Source organism: Pholcus phalangioides, unplaced genomic scaffold (genome assembly GCF_987345545.1).
Source record: "Pholcus phalangioides strain wild (caught in Gottingen) unplaced genomic scaffold, Ppha-v1.0 ptg000008l_1, whole genome shotgun sequence".
Taxonomy (NCBI): domain Eukaryota; kingdom Metazoa; phylum Arthropoda; class Arachnida; order Araneae; family Pholcidae; genus Pholcus; species Pholcus phalangioides.
The window spans coordinates 1,460,810-1,481,624 of NW_028301601.1; the positions used below are offsets into that span (position 1 = coordinate 1,460,810).

At 37.0% G+C, this 20,815-nt stretch overlaps 1 protein-coding gene across 1 annotated transcript in view; it reads right to left on the bottom strand.

Annotated features, from left to right (window-relative positions):
- Positions 1-4,620: 4,620 nt before the first annotated feature.
- LOC149083485 (glycogen debranching enzyme-like) overlaps positions 4,621-20,815 on the bottom strand; it is a 116,768-nt gene continuing 100,573 nt past the window's right edge. The window contains exons 25-28 of the mRNA XM_089234006.1: positions 18,174-18,394; positions 7,139-7,236; positions 5,792-5,879; positions 4,621-5,187 (exon numbers count right to left, since the gene is read on the bottom strand). Coding sequence (XP_089090132.1) covers positions 4,915-5,187; positions 5,792-5,879; positions 7,139-7,236; positions 18,174-18,394 — 680 coding nt within the window. The 3' untranslated portion in view covers positions 4,621-4,914. The remainder of the gene's footprint in view (positions 5,188-5,791; positions 5,880-7,138; positions 7,237-18,173; positions 18,395-20,815) is intronic.

Genomic DNA, 20,815 nt, shown 5'->3' on the forward strand with positions numbered 1-20,815 from the left:
ACGACAATGCTCACCCTCACGCAGCCAATATCGTCAAACAGTTCCTAGCAAAAAAGGGGGTGGAGCAAATTAAACATCCACCTTACTTGCCAGATCTCAATCCTCCAGACTTCTTCCTATTCCCACAATTCAAACTCGCTTTGAAAGGAAAGAGATTTGACGATATTCCTGACATCCAACAAATGTGAAGAGGCTTTGGAACTCCATCCCAAAAGACGACTTCTTGCAAAGTTTCCAGGACATGTATAGGAGATCTCAGCGGTGCATAGTAATGGGAGGTGACTATTTCAAAGGACAGTAAGGTAACTTTCATAAACATTTCATCTACGTTAATGTTACAGGACTATTCACCGAACTTTATTGTCAGAGGTTGTAGAATGTGAAGGTAGTAATAGCTACTTTCACAAAAATACATACAGGAGCTATGAAATGAGTAAAAATCCAACCATCAATAATTAGCATTGTAGCATTTTGCAAAAGCTTTTCCCCCCATTTTTGGTAAAAGAATTTTATAACTCGCTTAAACCTGGGTTACTCTTTTGCCCCTGACTTGACTGCATCAATTGAGCAAAGTCAGAGCAACATTGCAATGTATAATTTCTTCACAAGTATTCCTGACTGAAAACCTTCTGGGGAAAAAAAAACCACCACCACACCAATGTTTGAGACACAATCCAGCCTAAACAAATGCGAAGTGCTTCGATGCATGAAGGCCTCCAAAAGTGGAGCTGTTTTCTTCTGCATCTTTGAATTTCATGACTCACCTTGGCTAGGTATGTTCCAAAATTATAAAATTCAGTTCTTAGTGCTATGGAATCCGGAAAGCTGAAAATGTAACTTATTACAATTCAACCAAAGCTGGTGTCAACACAATGGATCAAATGGTACTGACTTATACTTGCAAGCGCCAAAGTCATTAGCCATCAGTCCTTTTTCTCATAACAGAGTTGACATTGCAGCCATTAATGCTTTTATTATTTGCAAAGAGCAGAATGAAAACTTCAAAAGCAACCACACTGATATAAGGAGTTTCTTTCTAAAGTAGCTTGCAAAAGAATTGATACTGTCACACACGCATGATGAAGAGAAGTGCTACAACTCATCTGGCTTTCATGAGGAAAGCTATAGAACATGTGATGTGACAGTTCTTTGCCCTCCACCTGAAGATATAATGGAAAAATAATGGAAAAATGTTGCCCAAGCCGAAAGTATAGCAAAGCTAGTAACTACTGCTGCAAATGTAATCTGAGCAAAACACACTGTACCAAGTGTTTGTAATAACTGTCATTAATGACCAACAATACATTTTTAACGTCACGTTAAAGAATAAACGTAATTTTTCAACATACAGACTTCCCTACATAGCTTTATAACACTTCAAATCAAGAAAATCAATGCTATTCAAACATGGATCATGGGTGACCCAGATTATGCATTAATGGGGAAAAAAACAACCAAATTTTGTGCTTAGATCTCAGGGTTAAAAGTCATGAAAAAACGATGTAAGTATGAAAACACTTTAAACTGGAAATCTCAATGAGTATTAGTTAGAAATAAATATCAATGGTACATCAGTCCTACGACTGCTTCGCCCCCATTGAGCAGCTGCCACTCATCTCTGCCTTGGGCTTTGTTCTTTAATTGCTTATAGCTGGTATATTATGTGTCATTTAGTATCGTTAAGATGCAGGTGATCCTAGGCCTTTTCCCCTTCAATCCTGCCCTCCATCACATCTCAAAGCAATCTGCTGCAATGGAGAACATCTCCCAACCAGGACCGTCTAAAGAGCATCATGGGGACCCGGGCCAAATGGTTTTTCTGAGGCCCTGCCTGGTAAATTCTAGAAAATTTCAACCAGATCTCATTTTTGTGAGGCCCTTCTCTTGAGGTGCCCGGTTGGGCCCACGCATTAAGACGTCACTGGTTCCAACCTGTGTAGGCGTCTGTATTTAATCCTTTTCAGGATTTGGTGACTCTCCCCAACCTGTGTGAGTACTTGTGAATTTGACCTTTTCAATGTACAGCTTATGCACCTCCAGCACTTCCAATTGTTTCGCGTCTCTCTCTTGTTTATGGTCCATGTCTCTGATCCACATAGTGCAGTGGACCACACACATATACCTTAATCAGGCGTTTTCATAGTTTAATCGGTAAGTTTTTGTTCGTTAACAATCCTTGTTTTCCAAGGGCGATTCTAGATCTTGTGTCATTGCTCTGCAGTAGCCATCTTCCATGATAAAACCCCTCAAGTATTTGAACGATATTACTTGTTGACTTTTGGTGTGAAATGATGAACTTGCCCATTGACTTGTTTCGTTTTGCTTATATTTATTTTCATCTCATACTTCTGGACCTCGCGGTTAATCTTTGGGAGTAATCTCAATGTTGCCGGGCATCCTGCCAATATAGAGCAAGGTCATCCGCAAACTTTATCGTTTTCACTATCTGACCCCCCTATTCGGCTACCAGAATTGTATTTATTGAAAGCCTCATTTAAAATTACTTTTGAAAAGGCATTGAATAACCCTGGTGATAGCAGGCATCCTTGTCACACGCCACGACAAATGCAAGCTGGTTTGGTGTTGCCTTCTTGTAATCTTATAATTGCCTTTTGTCTTGTATATATAGGTCATGATTTAGATTTAATAATTTTTCTGGACATCCGATTCTTCATAACAGTGGGAATAGTTCGCTCCAGTTGACACGATGAAATGCCTTCTCATAATCAATGAGAAACAGACGTATAACCTTCTTCCCACCATGTTCAGGCACACTGCTATCACTCTTAATGCTGTCGCTGCATCTCGTCACCAATTTCTTTCTAAAAAGCCAAATTGCAAACTTAGGTATTTTTTTGATGCAGTTTTCGTATGATATGGAGTAGTACTTTCCAGGCATGACTGATAAGGTTAATTGTTCTGTGTTCATTACATGTCTTAGCCAAGGGTTTCTTTGATATTGGTATAATAACTGTCCTGCAATGTTTTTCAGGCCATTTGCCCATTTTATAGATATTATTAACAAGTTCAAATAGCCGACTTCTGACAGTGTCAGACAGAAAGGGATGTGCACCTCTGGTATCAATAGACTCAACATTTATAGTCTAACTTGGTTGGCACAAGTTTAAAGCTACTACAAAGAATTGATGAAACCATTTTTTTTGCTATTTACGCAAGTTTCATGCTTCTTATGAGTGGTAAATTAGAAGTTTTCTTAGCATGAGCAAAAATATTTGGCTTGCTTTATTTTTGAATCCAGTTCATGAATTTCATCTGAGACTTTCAAGCCAGTCAGCTGCATGAATAATGAGGTTTTAAAACAGGGCTTGAAAAGTGAAAAAAAAAAAAAAAAAATTCGGACACCAAGTGGAAATTTTTTTTTTTTGTAACAATGCCTAAAATATATTTTTTTTCTGGACTTAGCAATCCTTTTTCATATCAATAGATGTCCTGACACAAATTCAAATTTTTTTTTTTTTTATCGTAATTCAACCCCATTTGAAAAATCATACACAAAACATTTTTATTGTCAAAACCAACTTTTTAATTGCCATGGCACTTGGAACTTGTCAAGCCCAGCAAATATTGATAAAAAAAATTACACTATGCACTTGGCAAATTTTGCAGCAAACTTAACCTTTTTGATTTGTCAACGCCCCCCCCCCCCTATTCACGTTTTTTTTCCCTTCATTGGATTTTTTTATTTTTTGCAACACAGAAATCGTCATTCATTTGTTTTGTTTACAAAATTTGAGTTGTGCATGTTTAGGATGGCTCACTAATGACATTACTGTCATCACTAAAGCTGTGACAGCTCCCAAGAGAGAAATAGTCACCTTGGGGTGGTCACTCTTTGGCCACAATGTGTTCTAAAGGACAACTACTTCTACAGAGCTAACTGAAGAGACTATAAAAGACACTGTCACTTTAACGAAACAGGTGGAGAAAGGTTCAATGATATTTATATAGAAGTCGAACAGCTAATTAATAGCAATTCAGAGGTATTGACTGTGGAGGAATTAATGCAGTTGACTGTTCCTGAAACTGAGCGGTACCAGATGAAAAAGATCAAGATAAAGAAGTAGAAGACAAGTTCACCATATGTAACACAGCGGAAGGGCTTCGCACGTTCAAATCTGCAATAGATTGTTTTCATGACACAGATCCCTCTATGATATGCTCTTCACATATAGAAAAATTGGCAGAGGAAGCCTTGTCATTCATCATATTCCAACATACTTGACGATATGAAGAAACAGCAAACAGAAATCACAATATTCTTTCAGAAAACGTCGCCACCAATTTTTACATCCTCTTTTACATTCCCTTATACCTCTGCGTTTTTCTGCTCTCTCATGCCATGCAATAAACGAGATATACAAGGAAAAAACTATGGTTTCGGTTATTCGTGCGGGTTTCCCGTATTCGCGGTCACCCCCGGAACGTATCCCCTATAAATAGGGGGGGGAGGCGACTGTATATCAAAACAAACTCTATAGATCATGATATACTTGTAGTACACACAAACATTTCTCAAATCGAAAACGCTCATCTCATACAGGCCTCCAGTTTATATTCATTACAAAATACCAGACTATCAAGCAAATAACAGATAAAACATGTTATAAAATCTTTTAATGAAATAACAGTCTTAAAACATTGAATCACTTTTAAAAATAATGCAATAAAGTTTTTCAATGAGAAAAATAAGTAGAATAACGTAAAGTTAATATATAATATACAATTGATCAGCAACAAACCTCATACTCGCAAGACGTGTCAAATATCAGCAAGCAAACTAGATATATAAAGACAGGTTTCGTTTTTCCCTTTTTTACTCTTTCATTGTTGTTTTTCCGCTAAATTTTAACAAGTGCGAGTCATTCGGAAAAAAATAAACTAAAGACCAATCTTTCATTGCGAACTTAACTTGTCCATGTCGAAAAGTAGTTCTAGTAGAGTTGCATGACTCCAAGCTTGAACTATGCAACTATGAGGACAATCGGCACCGTCCTTATTTGTGAGTTCTGGCAATCCTTTCCACTTCGAAGACTGGATCACCTTGAAATGATTAGAGATAGTGTACCTGGCAAAATTTGATGCACTCTGCAGCTCTTCCTCACCACCAAAAAGTCTGGCAAAGAGAAGCTTCGCTCTGAGAAAATACCCGATTGGCCAGAGCCATTCCTTCACAGAAGAAAAGAGCACAAAATAAAACTTGAAAAACAAGTGGAATTTATAATTAACTCAAATTATTTATCAAACAAACTGATATAATTCAGACAATTATTTCTACTCTTTGGCCATTGTGAATAATTAAATAAACTCAACTTATGTATAGTGATGACCCTGATTATCTGAGCCTTGGTTAACCGATTTGGTTTATGTGATACTTTCCAAAAATTGACTTTGAAATAGCAGATGCATTAAAATGTGCAGAAAGCTTTGTAACAAATCATTAAACAGAATGCCTATGCCAGTGTTCCAAAAATTAGATGATATCACTTTTTGGAGTAGCAGACCAGGGGATTGTGAAAAGCTACAGACGCACCATAAGTGATAAGATCTAATGGGTTGGCTTAGCAACAGGCATTGATAAAAAATATTTCCAGAGGAGGACAACATCAATGAGAAAAATAAGTTTGAAGCAAGAGCCATAGAGCTCCTTGAAACATTCAAGAGTGCTCGAAGGCAAAGGACATTGAAAGACTTTCAAAGTACTGTTTCATAGTGATATCTAATAGTTAAAAAAAAGGCAAATCGCAGTGGAAAACACGAAATTAATACTTACAGGGCCTTGATGATAGTTAAATCCTTTGGCAGTGCCCATATTACAAGAATCATCATCATTATTGTAAAAGCCATTGTAAGCCCAATCACTAAGGAAAAGAACAAAATCACAAGAGAAAATTTTCAGTTAACTGGGCGTTTAGTATTATAAACAAGATCCTTCATACATGTAAGTGAAAATGCACATAATTTTTTTTAGAAACAAATTATGAATGTATTTACAAGTGTATAATATACACCTTTTTCCACATAAAAAAATTCGTCTGAAACAAAGGATTTGTTTTAAATAAGTAGGGGCTTGATTACAAGAGCATGGATAGTGATAATCTACCATCCATAAACATTATGTATTTACCCATGTCTTTCCAATGCCATTTTCTCATGCATCTCTTCCGATATGCATTTACTATTTTCATGTCCATCTGATAAAAACCTCTGAAATTTGATAAATCTAATCAGTGAATATGCATATATTTTTCCTGATATGAATTCAGCCCTTTGGCTCCAATGAATAGTACTCTGACCACAGTGTTATGTTGTGACATTATGCTCTATCCACACAGAGGTAACAGCTCTGCGAGCACACGTGTTTCAAAATCATTGGACACCAGTCCATACTGCTCATGCAGTATGCAGCTGGTTTCTTGAAATAGTTGTTTGACAATTGGACTCATCAGCTCAGTGCACTGACCTAAATCATATCGAGCACCATTGGGATGAGCTAGAACATTGATTGCAAGCCAGGCCTCAATGATCTAAATCTGTGCCAAAACTAATTTTCTCCTCCTTTGAAAGAATGACATGCTATTCAGATCCAATAATTAAAAAATAATAAAAAAATTAAAGGGAAAAACTTCGAGAGAGAGACTGACAGTTTTGGTGAAAAATTTCTATAGTATGGGCCCATAATGTGAAACATCAACTTGTATGAGTATTCAACACAGGATATCAGTGTATCACTACAATGACTCAAAGTGACCAGTGAATATGCACCAACCACATTTTTAATATTTAAAAATTTAATTTACAGTAAACAAGTGAAACAAGAACCAGATAATCAACCAGAAAATGTTTTTGTTTGAAACATGTTCTTTTGGCCAAATACAAGTCAAAGCTTTTGGATAAGATAAATCCCTGTGAATTTTTTCAAACTTTTTCTAACATTTTTATCTGACAGATAACCAAGATGATTATTTTTTGACATTAAAAAATTTACGGTTGTTGTGAATCTTTAATCTGAAAGTTTTGACAAAGACTCCTGTAAAATTTGAATGCCTCAATGAACATTATTAAATCAATTCCCTGTTGTGTAAGAAAAATGAGAAACACAACCAAATGTAATACTTACGATGGGTCTAAGGTCCTCATTCCCAATAGTCCCAGAAGATGTTCTTCGATTATCATTAAAGCTTGCCAAGCCCTCGCAGGAGTGAACAGCCCTGGCGACTAAGAGCATTGAAACAGAGTTAGAAGGTAAGTTAGACATATACCTCCTATAAATGACAATTAAAAATATGTGAATTCAACACAAAGTACTGCAGTTTTTGAGTAAAAATGACACGTTTAGATTAACACTGCTATTTTCGACCTTCATACTTCAAGTATAGCCCCCCCCCCCCGACAATGTACTGGACTGCAACTGAAGTTTTTCATCATTTTTGATAATTTAACCTCTTTGCTCCTCTTCACTTTACATGGTTTTAATGGATTCTTTTTCAAAGTTATGACCAGAGGTAGACATGTGTACCTAACTCAAATGGTCCTAGTAAAGATATTAACAAAAAAAAATTTTTTTTTTCTTTTCAAAGGGCATTTTGACAGACAAACAAACAAACAAACAAACAAACGCACGCACGCACCAATAGCCAATTTTGGCTTAGGTTTGAAGAGGTTAAATATTCTTTGCTGAAATATTAATATTTCACATATTATTATATTACTATTTTCACACACTTTTGAACAGACCCATCACATACTTTCTCAAAAAAGCATAAAACCAGCTGCACAAACTTCTAATAAAGCATATTACAGTAGATTCTGTTTCAACTGATCACGTTACAGGATGCAGTCCATAATACATATATATGAGATCTTTATATAAATCCTCTAAGATTAAGAAATCAATATTCTGATTTTTTTGATCATTAGGGTTGCCATAGTTAATCACAATTGTAAATAGACGTAATTATCATGGAAAAAAGCCAACTTGGCAATGACCCAGAATCATGCCTTTTCTTTGGCCAGGGATCACCAACCACTCTGGGAACAGGCTGGCAAAAGCAAATTTCAGACATGGTCAACTGGCTGATTTTGGGCTCTGGCCATAATACAAGGGTGGAAAATTAAAATTTGATTTTTGCAGCAAGAAGAGGGGTGCAAGCGCCCCTCATCTATTTCGGAGCAGCAAATTTCATTTTTGGAGCAGAAATTTTGAAAATGGAGCAGAACTAAAAACAAACTATATCTGCAATATAAGGAGTAATTTTTCTGTGAAATGCCAAAAGTTTTGCCAAAAATAGTTGAAACAAATAATTCCAAATAAATTTTTTTCACAAATTAAAATCCATTCAATTTTTTTCTGAAGTATCTTATCTGTCACTACTTAAGCAACATGCATACTAAAAATTTAGGCAGCAAGAATTTCATTCACCAAAATCTTATTCATCCTGATATAGCAAAAAAGTGTGTACAGAATATAATAAGGGTTTCCGTGAAAAAAAAAATTAGTTTCTCACAGAATTTAAAGGAATTATTAAATTTAAAAGCAAAATACAAAAAACGAGAGAAATATAAATACCTTATTTACTTAAACAATTTCTCAACCTAATAGCATGTTAATAGATTATGAATCATGAGTCACTTTCAGAAGTTCAGCATCTCAATGACAATTTTTTTCAAATCTTTCATGCTCTTGAACATAAGATTTTGTATGTCTTATTCCATTAAAGCATTGGATGGACAAATTTTTCAATGTTCGAACAGACTTTTATTTAAGGAAACATTTTATTTTCTGGATATTATGCTGAGGTGAACTCAGAAAGAAAAGTCATCTTGTCTCTGCCTATATCTCCTATATCTTGGGTTGAGAAAAAAGCCATCTATCTCTCTAAACCGGGGCCAATTCCTGAAGTTAAGAGAGGCTACTACTGTCTCTACTTCAGTGCCTCACGCCACAGTGCATAAAATAAGGAAGGCAGGGTCTTGTCTCCAATGGTGTAGATGATGGTAGCATGCTTGCCCGTTATGCAAGAGGGCTGGGTTCGAGTCCCGGCGGAGACAAGATGATTTTTCTTTCTGAGTTCACCTCAGCATAATATCTAGAAAATAAAATGTTTCCTTGATATTTTGGGGTGAGAAAAAAGCCATCTATCTCTCTAGACTTTTATTTATTTGTTAACAACGAACTCTCTTTCACTGTCTGCGTTACCATGTGCTAAATATAAAATAGCCTTCACCAAAACTGGCAAAATTTTGAACTTTGTAACCTTGAAAGCAGCCCAAAGTTTGAATATGTTGCCCAATACCTATCTCTCTATTCTCTGAACTGATTTCACTTCTTGTAATTCTTTGCATTGTAGTGCAACCCATTCATCACACATAATTAATAGTTCTGTTGGAGCTACAATGTTAAGCAACATCCCAGCAATATGTGAGGGAGTAATGTACCATTCCAGCAATGCACGAGAGGGAGTGCAAAAAACAAGAAAGGGTGAAAAGGTTTTATTCTCTCCAACATGTTTTGGAAAGGTAGGACATTAATATAAAAAAGGTATCTCACAGAAGTTACGTAAAATGTGCATGTTCCTAGTATACAAACTTCTTCCTTTTGACTATTGTTAAGAGCATGCCCCTCCCCCACCAATGCAGTAGCTTACCCAGGGTTCATACAAAATTTCCTAAATGAAAATTAAGGAGTTTCAAGCAGTTTTTAAGGAGTCATGGCAAACTTCATAACTTACAAGTTTTACAGCAAAAAAAAAGGGTGGGGCACATATGCAAATTTATATATTTTTTAATTTGCCAAACAAATTTTCCCAAAATATAGACGTAGAAGTGGTTCAGAAATTACAACTTTTGATTTGTTACCCAGCATCATAAGAATTAATTAAATAATCAATCCACATACATGCTTTCGGTTGTCACCAAAGTGTTCTAAAACCTTAACGTTTGTCAAAAATATAACTCATAACAGCATCACATATATAAATTATAAAAGTGATATTCATTCCCCCTCCAATTATTCAAAATAAAAACCACAGCTGACAACGATTTTTCTTACAAAATTATTTATATTTGCAGCAACTCTTTATTCACCTCTCGCTTAAAATGGATCAACACATACACAAATTCTTTAAAATTAAGTTTTTCAATTTTTGTTGTTCTTTTTCAGTTATACTCAGAAAGAAATTGTTGCAAAATGGGAGCAAATTTCAAGACATACAACACAATGTTTGGCGATTTATCACTCGTTATTTGGCGAAATTTACAAATTAACTCGTAATTCGGAGGAACTCGTAACTCGTAATTCTAGCTCTTATTCATGAAATGAATTTTTTTTTCCCCATGAAACATCGGGATGTGTTGTAATGATGATCAACCATAGTAATTTCTGCTGCTTGCAGTGGCGACTTTTTTTTCTTTTCTTTTTTTGTAAACGGAAACCACGGTCGGTTGTTGAAAAACACTGGACTAGAATAAACCATCTTCAGCTGTAAGATTAAGGATATGATCGGGGTTTCACGATGAAAAGCGCAATGAGGGGCCGATAATTTGAATAAGGAGCTGCGGTTACCACAATACGATTTTCGGGGACAAAATCGAAAGCGGGAACTTTCATCAACCTTAGCAGGAAATATTTTCAGGGGAAAAGTAGACTTTTTTTTTTAGAAACAGATGGAAGGATTTTAAGAGTGTTTAAAAAGGAAATGAAAATTAATGACTTTTTAAGGAGTTTTTAAGCACCGTACAAACCCTGTTACCGTGCAGCCATATTGGACGGCGCTCTAGGAGGGGTGTCAAATGGAGTTGAAAGGGTGAAAAGGGCTTTGTTGACCAAAGTCGTCAGTAGCGCCAAAAATAGATTCCGCATGGGTAGAAATTTTTTTCCTAGAGCCACCCCTGTGTGTTCACCAAATCCAGATTTTCGCAATGTGAAATTGTCACGATCGGCAACCGCCGACGATAGCCAAACGACCGCACAGTGGCTAGATGACAAAACTATGAATATTTCAGCTGGAGTTTTTACAGATCCCATTTTTTCCCAAAGATCTTCGAAAAATGTCGGTAATTTAAACGAGTAAACCAATCCCCTTTTCGATGTATGTCGTCTGTGAACGCAGGTTGGCAGCCGCGAAATTACCGTTATTTTCAATATATAATCCCGCAGGAGAAAAAACGGTCTCAGAAATCGGAAAATTCGGCATATTCATTTGGGGACTTTGATAGTCCGCCGGTTAACCAATAACAGTATAGGACTTTATACTTCAAGGTAGTAGAACTACTTTCCAAGGTCACGAGATAACGCTATTGTGGTAGATGGTGGGAAGTGAAAAAAATTGAATTTTCTCCCTCCGTATCTTTTTCCATGTCTCGGAAAGAACGCATCCCATGAACAAAATTTTCATGCTGCTTTTTCCTAAATTCCGGATATTTGAAGCACTACAGTACATTAGCGGTACCTCCGCGAACCACAAATAAGAATTGGCACAAATGCGCAGGGATTCGGCGCACCACGTAGCAAGAGAACCGTTTCGGCGCAGCTCTTGCACCCCTGCAGGAAAAATTATTTTCGTAGCAGCAAAAATGTTTTTGTAACAGCATTTATCAGTTTTGTAGCCCTTTTTAAAATTTTGGCAGTAAATATAGTTTTTACATACATACAGACGTGCCAACTTTTGAAATCCAGAAATCCGGAGATTCTCCCGAGGGGGGGGGGGGCCCTCTCCCGGCACTTGCAGACTCGATCATTAAAATTATTTAAAAAAAAAATTCAGAACATTTTTTTTTTTGTGATTTTTTTTAAAAAATAAATTAAGAAAAAGTTACACCCCCTCCCCCCAAGGAAGGTTCTGCATTGCCCCTGAGCAGAATATAATTCCATGTCAGTCTTTCTGTGCAGAATAGAGAAATCACATCTACATACTGTTCATAAAATATGTGTTTCCTTTCGTGAATGCTAGCAGTGATTCTATCTTGGGTATATGAACTCTTAAAAGCTTTATATTTTAGCTTTATAATAGCTTAAAGTTTTATATTTTCTTTCTGAACATGTTTAATCGGAAGAAACAATTAAAAAAAAAACTCAAATTACAAAGCTGCCGACGAAAAAACATATTTACCGCACGGCTGTTAATGGAATACAATAATGATCAATACAATAACGATTATACAGGAATTTCGGCAATCAAGGTCATGCCCCTGATAAATGACTGCCGATAAATGCTATGAAAATGAAGTCATGTCTTCGCCAGTTTCTTAAATGCGGTCACAGAGACTTTTTTTCAGGTTGCTCGATGGAAATGACTACGGCTGTCCTCTATGGGTGTTTGCCCTAACGACGACGGTAATCATTGATGCCACGGCAATGTGAAAGCTCGCGTAAAATCCAATTTTCTGCCAAAATCCGGAGAAATTTGAACAAATCCGGAGAGCGGGAGGAAGGATGATAAATCCGGAGTCTCCCGCCTAAATCGGGAGAGTTGGCAGGTCTGATACATATATGCAGTAGCGTACACAAGATTACTTTTTACTTCAAGAAACAGCATTATCTCAGCTCAGAAGAAGGGGGATGTTCTCCCCTCACACAACAAGGTACAAAATGCATGGAGATTTCCTCTAAAGAAATAATTATTTTTTAGTTTTTAAACCATAACAAAAATTGAGAGACTGCTTGATATTTATATATTTTTACATTCTCTACAATACAGTGCCAACAAATGAGGCGCTAATGTCAGGGTTGGCAGGTTTTTGACACATGGCAGTTTTTGACGGTTTAAACGGTCACGTCAAAAACCTCAAATATTGCTTTTCAATATAAATATTCCCATTGGAAATGCACACGTTAATTGCATGTAATGTTTAAAGTGACTATGTTATAGAAAGAATAAATATTTAATATGATTCTAAAATAATTTTCTACTCTCTACAGAATTATTTTGGACAAAATTATATATATGTTTTTTTTTCTTATACTCGTAAAATATACAATTTGAATAAAGCATAGCATAAACGCTGAAGGGAAAACTATGGAATGATTTGACATTCTCTGATTCAAGATGATTCTTGACCTTCCAAAAGTTCTTCAACTGCTTATATATGTGTTAATTGATATAAATCATCTGCTGTACTCTTTTTACAACAGATAAGTGTTTAAAAAAGTTTATTACATCATATATGTAATGTTTATTTCTGTTATTATTAAATTATCTAGATGATCACTGAGATACTCCTATTGTGCATTATACTCTTAGTGTTAGTTATACTCTTATTGTGCATCCTCCATCTTGAAATATATCTAGCGAGCGATCAAAATACTAAATTGTAGAACTAAAACGTCATTTAATTTGGCAATGCAAGCTTGTACATGAAGCTTAAGAAACTCCTGTAACTTATCCTTAGTCAAATGTAATTATTTCTTACTTCTGCACTATGATATGGTATATCCATTAGCATTTATAATGCAATAGTTTTTCAATTGAAGCAGTATTTAATTTTAAATGTACAGAACACGGCTCTGCTTTGGTTGAAAATACTCTTTAAAACTCTGTGAATGTGAAACTCTGTGAACACCCTGAGCTCTAAGAAATTTTTAGATGAAAATAAATGAGTTTAATTAATGTATTAAAGAATAAATAAGTGTATTAACAGATTCTGTGTGAGAATTTTTACAAGGAATAAAATTTCGGGCAGATCAGAAAATTTAAAATATCAAAACAGATTCTCAGTAATTATAATTCCAAATATAAAACACTTTAATCTACATAAAAGTGTTTTTTTATTTAGCATATCTATCAGGTTAAAAAAAACTATTTGACAACATTGACAACAAGTTTTTTACTGTTTTAATACTGATTTATAGTTTCTGAAGTCTAAAACCTAAGTCTGTGATGCCCCTATCATACATATTTTGAATAAGCAGCACTATTCCACTTAGCAAATTGAACACAAGTTAAGATAAGCTTAGATAAATAAACCATAAAATTATATTTTATATGTTCTAGACTCTTATGTTGAAAAACTCAAAATTGCAAATTATAATATTTTGTTTCAATTATTGTAATAAATTAGTGTTTAAAAATAAAACATTGTAATATACAAAAAAGTGAGTTTTTCATTATGCTACACTGGTGAAATAAATTAAGAGAATTTGCATATTTTATCGAATTTCATGAAAAGAACTGAACTGAATGCAAAACCACTGCTTCTAGACAAAAATGCAAATCTTGTACGTCAAATACGTAAGCGTACACGTGTGTGTAGGTGGAGCCAGTAGAAAAACAGGCTCTATAAGCGCGCGTAAGTTAAGACGCACACCTCGGCGAATTTCTTGGTGTCATTTTGCAGCAATCGGTTAATTTCAAATTGTAACAGTAAAAATGAGTAACCACCAACGTTTAGATGATGGAATGAAGTGGCGAATTGTGGGGAGGCTACAAGATGGCCAATCTCAAGTCCAGATTTGTAGAGAGTTCAATTTAACCCCCAGTGTTGTGTGTATGTTATGGAAACAGTTCCAGGATACCGGATCTATCGAGAGAAAGCCTGGGCAAGGTCGTCCAAGAGCCACGACGGCCAGAGAAGATCGCCATTTGTCGATTATAGTGAGGCGTAACAGGAGTGCTACAGCTTCTCAGCTCTCTCGTGACTTGTATGAAGCCACAGGAACCCGTGTATCAAGGGTAACTGTTTCCAAAAGACTTCATGAGAGAGGGTTGTTTGCAAGAAGACCTGCTGTTTGCGTCCCGCTCGCTTCTACGGTTAGGAGAATCTGTTTATCATGGTGCAGAGAGCATAGAGATTGGAGTATGGATCAATGGGCGACCGTTCTCTTCAATATTGAGTCCCGGTTCAGCCTAAGCACCGATTCTCGCAGCATGTTCATATGGAGAGAACCAGGGACCCCCTACCTACCCTCCAATGTCAGCGAAATCGACCATTATGGTGGAGGAGGTTTAATGGTCTGGGCAGGCATCATGTTGGATGGCCGCACACCTCTCCATGTCTTTGAAAGAGGCACTGTGACTGGTGTGAGGTATAGGGATGAGGGCTTGGAGCCCTATGTTCGCCTTTTCAGGGGTGCAGTTGGCCCTGAGTTAATTTTAATGGATGATAACGAGAGGCCACATAGAGCTCTTCTGCTCGACGATTTTCTAGAGAGTGAGGATATTCGCCGGATGGATTGGCCAGCCAGATCTCCAGACCTTAACCCTATAGAGCATGTCTGGGACGTTCTGGGGAGAGCAATTGCAACTCGCAACCCCCATCCGGGAACCATCCAGGGAATGAAAACAGCGTTGCTGAACAAGTGGGACCAATTGCCAAAGGAAATGATAAACTGCCTTATTTCAAGTATGGAATCATGCTGCGAGACCTGTATATCTGTAAGAGGGGACCATACCCCCCTATTAACCCATTTTTTTTATTCTGCAACCGCTGTTTCATACCTTCCGACTCCAATGAGTGTTACGCTTGATCATACGTGTGTATTACAATTATTGAATGGTTATTTGTTTTGCATTGTATCAATGTATGTACATATCAAATTTCATTAAAATCGGTACAGTAGTTCTAGAGATAATCGACCAAGTCAGCAAATTCTCTTAATTTCTTACACCAGTGTATATACCTATTGTGTTCAAAACATTATCAAAAAGCATTCATTTAGGTTTTTGACGGTTTTCGATGGTTTAAACCAGTTTTTGACACTTGTCATGTCAAAAACCTAACCCTGGCTAACGTATGGTATAACAGATGTCAGAAATAATTTGAAAACGAGTGTTTTTAGATTCAGCTTGTAGAGCTGGTAATCACTAATTAAAAAAAAAAAAATCACTAAAAGGAGATACTTGAAACACTCAGAAAAGTAATTATTTTTGTTGTTTTGCCGCTGCTACAAGTCTAAGTAGTGCTTTTGTTCTCTTCAGTTTCAAGCATTTTTTGAATGTTTGATCTTCATTTACCAGAATTTACCCATTTCATATTTAAAATGCTGTGTTTCTTTTTGAGTTTGCTCTTGATCATTATCTTAGTTTGATTCAACATACTTTGAGATGACTTCTTTTCCTGAGCCATTCTTAGAATATTTATTCGAAATTCTCAGAAATTTAAATATAGTGATTAAAAACTATAGAATTAAATTATTTTTGATTAACTATTATAAATTTAATAGAATGATTCTATTTTCACAAAAAATTCAATCCGAGTAGTACATCTGTTTTCACTCTGTTTTTAACTGATTTGTGATTGTTCCATGTATTTTATTTTCCATCATCTTAAACAGATTTCCAGTCTCTCATTTGGTTTCCAAGTTTTCTATTATTATTTTTCTACTATTCATTCTCTTGGTATACCATTTCCTTTTGCGCCATTCACTGGCATGTTTAGTGTTCAATGGAAAATGGTTTTCAGTTGAGCATTAATTAAAATTACTTTGTCTAGACCATGGTTATGGCTGGTTTCAAAGGAATGGAAAGATAATTCATGTAAGTGTTGCACTTGTTATGTGTTCAAGTGTTGCTATCTATCTTCCAAATCAAAAATAAGAATGAAAATTTTTTCTGTAAATTTTAAACTATGACTGTGTTGGATGGAATAATTTTCAGAAACCATTGTAATTTGATTCATTTCATCTCACTGGAACACAACTCCGATAGTATACAATAAATGCGTAAGTTTATGAAGTGAATATAAAGCCCAGGATAAAAGCTTTAATGACTAAACTGCCTCATGGCATATACAAATCTGTTTTTGTTTGATTAATTATTAATCAAACAAAACCTTATTGATGTACTTTTACTCAGTGATTTTTGTTGTAGTAAACTGCATTCTGTATTCAAGGAAGGGTGCCCCAAGTTTTCAATGTTATTTCCAAGAGTTGGGAACTTCAAAAGGTTAGGAAACACTGGTCTAGACAAAGTAATTTTAATTAATGCGCAAGTGGAAACCATTTTCCATTGAACACTAAACATGCCAGTGAATGGTGCAAAAGGAAATGGCATACCAAGAGAATGAATAGTAGAAAAATAATAATAGAAAACTTGGAAACCAAATGAGAGACTGGAAATCTGTTTAAGATGATGGAAAATAAAATACATGGAACAATCACAAATCAGTTAAAAACAGAGTGAAAACAGATGTACTCGGATTGAATTTTTTGTGAAAAGGAATCAAAGAAATCAACTTTTTTTTCTGGAAAAAATAGCTGGAAACAGAAATTGAAGGATTTTTGTTGTTGTGCTGTGGATGAGCTGCAATTTGCATAATTTGACCTCATTTTATACGTTGTTGGAAGCACTAGGGGCCGAATCCTGGGGATCCTCAAGCTAATTCCATTTGTGGCCCCAAGAAATAAAATTGTGGGGAGGACAAATGACATCATCAAAATGTCAGCTTCTATTGTGACATAACTTCAAAGTTTCCTAGGGGAAAATTTTGTTTTTGCCAAAGATGGTGCAGAATTGAAGAATTTCGGTGTTTTTGTAACAGAATATAGCAAATGAGGGGAAATTGTCAAAATTGTAGCAGACATCTGAAATTGCAGCAGTTTGTAGTAGATTTTTCACTCCTGCATAATATACAAGCATGCATTGCTACCAGGGAAAGGTTTAACAAAAATTACTGATTCGAACATTTTATGGTGAATTGCTAGCCATTGATGGGTCCTATAGCCTTGAATTTTTGATAATTTTATCATCTCTGTGTGGGCTTTATGCATATTTAATATTAATAAAAGCGGTCAATTTATTCACTTCCGGCACAACTCACTAGGTAGTAAATCGCTCATAAATGGTGATAGATCCGAGTTGTGCTCAGTTTGAAAGAAAAATCAATTTATTTGTGCTATTTAATTTTTTTGGTGAAGAGTTTAACACAAGGGGTGGTGTTTTTATTAAGTTCTACTGCATACCCTTCAACATTTTATTCTTATCCCAGGAAAGAGAAGAAACCATCGCAGAATATTTCAAAATGAATGACACAATGAACTCTCATAAAGAACAAAATTTCTATAGAATGCATCCTCTAAGTTTGGGAGGGGGGGGGGGGGGAAGGAAAATTGTCATACAATAAAAAGATCCATTAAAAAAACATTCACATTTTTTACTCCCTCTTTTTGTCACCACAGTCTGAATTTCAATGATGAAATGCAATATCAGAAGCAAACTTACCACTACCATCGCTACACATATGTTTGGCCGAAGCTGATAATCAGTCCATGGAATGGATGCTCCATAAGTGTCTTTATATATCCCCCTCCTGTTGACATGTGGGCTGTCATTGGGGGTGGGCACAAGATCTATCCAGAAATATCTTTCGAAGTTATCCTGGATACAGTCTGCCCATTCCTCAAAACTCCAGATCACTGTTTTGCCCATTCCAGTTACATGATCTTTGAAAACCAGTGAGAAAAAAGAAAATAATAAAGAGTAATATTACCAGATGAACATGAAACAACATGAACAGAATGTATAGATTGGTACACTTGAGAACCTCAATCATCAAAAGTGGTTGGTGGAGAACAGATTGCAGCAGCTCACCAAAGACTGTGGCCAACAGTCGCCAAGTGCAGGGACGCGTGAGAGAATGTTTTGTGACTCGACAGTCCGGAGCATAATGCTGATTCGATAAGTTGTGTGTTGTCTATGATACATTAAAAGCAACAGTAGTGACCTAGACCGATGCAACCTTCTACTAACATAAAGACGAAGAATCTACTCAGCCGAAGCCCAAGGAGTGCAGCACCGCCGATGTCATTAGGATCAGGGTAGGACTTTTTCGTGATCGCTCTATTTTGTTTGGTCAGGATAACAAATATTTTTATTTTGGCAATTATATAACTAGATTCACATAATAGTCTGTATCCAAAAATGTCTAACGATAACTCTCCTAACCCTCTGCCACCTGACCCATCACCGGAAAACTTACAAATTTGTCGTGTTGCCTTGAAACTCCCACCCATATGGGGGCAAAATACACTCGTTGCCATAAAAATTTGCGCACCAAGAAATAATTGTGGGATCGAAATGAAAGTTGACCTGAAGGTACATGTCGGGCAGATATGCAAATGATTAGAAATGCAGTGTGATTGCGCATTGCGTAATGCCACTAGAGGGCGTTGAACTTCGTTCTCCTTGGAGTATAAAACAGGTAAGCAGAGCTTGCTGGAGTGTATTTAATCGTTTGCAAAGGAAATGCTGAGGTAGACATGGCGTTACGCCGCCGTCGAAGACCATATGAGCAGTTGTCAGAGTTCGATAGGGGAAGAATCATCGGGATGATGAAAGCTGGGTGGTCAGCTCGGCGAGTAGCTCGTCAACTAGGCCGTTCTGATTTTACTGTGAGGGGGTGTTGGGACCAGTGGACAGAAGAGACGTCATTTACACGGCGACCAGGTTCACGACGCCCTCGACAGACCAGTCGTCGAGAAGACCGTCACATCATTCGAAACGCACGCGTAGAGCCAATTGCCTCATTGGCCGCTATCCAGACACAGGCAGCAGCTTCACTACGGGCCCCTGTGTCTTCCCGAACCATCACAAGGCGCCTGGCTGAAAGACATCTGGTATCGCGGCGCCCATTACGTGTGCTGCCAATGACACCCACCCACCAACGCCTCTGTTTGGAGTGGTGTCGAGTACGACGGGATTGGACTGCAACGGAATGGAACCAGGTCGTCTTCAGCGACGAATCAAGATTCAACTTGAGCAGTGATGACAATCATGTTCGTGTGTGGAGGCCCCGTGGTGAACGCTTCAATCCTGCCTTCGCTTTACAGAGACTCACCGCTCCCACAGCTGGTGTCATGGTATGGGGTGCCATTGCTTACGATACACGGTCACCCCTAATATTGATCCATGGCACAATGACAGCCCAGCAGTACGTCCATAACATCCTTCAGCCACATGTGTTGCCACTCATGGCAGGGCTCCCAGGAGCCATTTTTCAACAAGACAATGCCAGGCCACACACAGCAAGGATGTCACAAGACTGCCTCCGCCACATTACCACCCTTCCCTGGCCTGCTCTATCCCCAGATTTGTCACCAATCGAGCATATCTGGGATCATTTGGGACGGCAAGTTGGACACCCTACGAGGATGGTCGAACTAGAGGCGCATTTACAAAAACTGTGGAACGAGATGTCTCAGGACATCATACGGAACTTGTATGCCTCAATGCCCGCTCGTATTGCATCGTGCATTCGCGCTAGAGGGGGTCCAACAGAGTACTAAAACTTCTGTTCATCTGTACTTTTTTCTGCAATAAATGATCCTTTTTCTTGGATTTTCTAATCACTTACTTATATCAACGTAGTACTTACATGTGTAAAATTTCGTTTCATTTTGACGACTTCTTCTGGGTGCGCAAATTTTTATGGCAATGAGTGTATAAAGTTATGGTTCATTCAAGTGGAAAGTTGTTTTTCAATATCCGCCATAACTAACGACGCTACTAATAACGTGATTGCGGTTATAGATCCAGAAACGCTCGCTTCTGTTTCAGATATTTTATTGAACCCACCCGAAATAAACAAGTACGAGACCCTTAAACAACGGATAATCGAAGAATTCTCTGATTCCAACACTTGTCAAGTACGCCAGTTGTTGTCCGAACTACAGTTGCGGGACAAAAGACCCTCACACCTACTGAGAGAAATAAGAGATTTGGCTGGCAAATCTGTAAGTGACAATTTTCTAAAAAAACTATGGTTTCAACGTATGCCATCAGAAACACAGTCCATCCTATCAGTCAGCTCAGAGAGCTTAGATACATTAGCGAAAATGGCTGACAAGATAATAGAAGTTATTAAA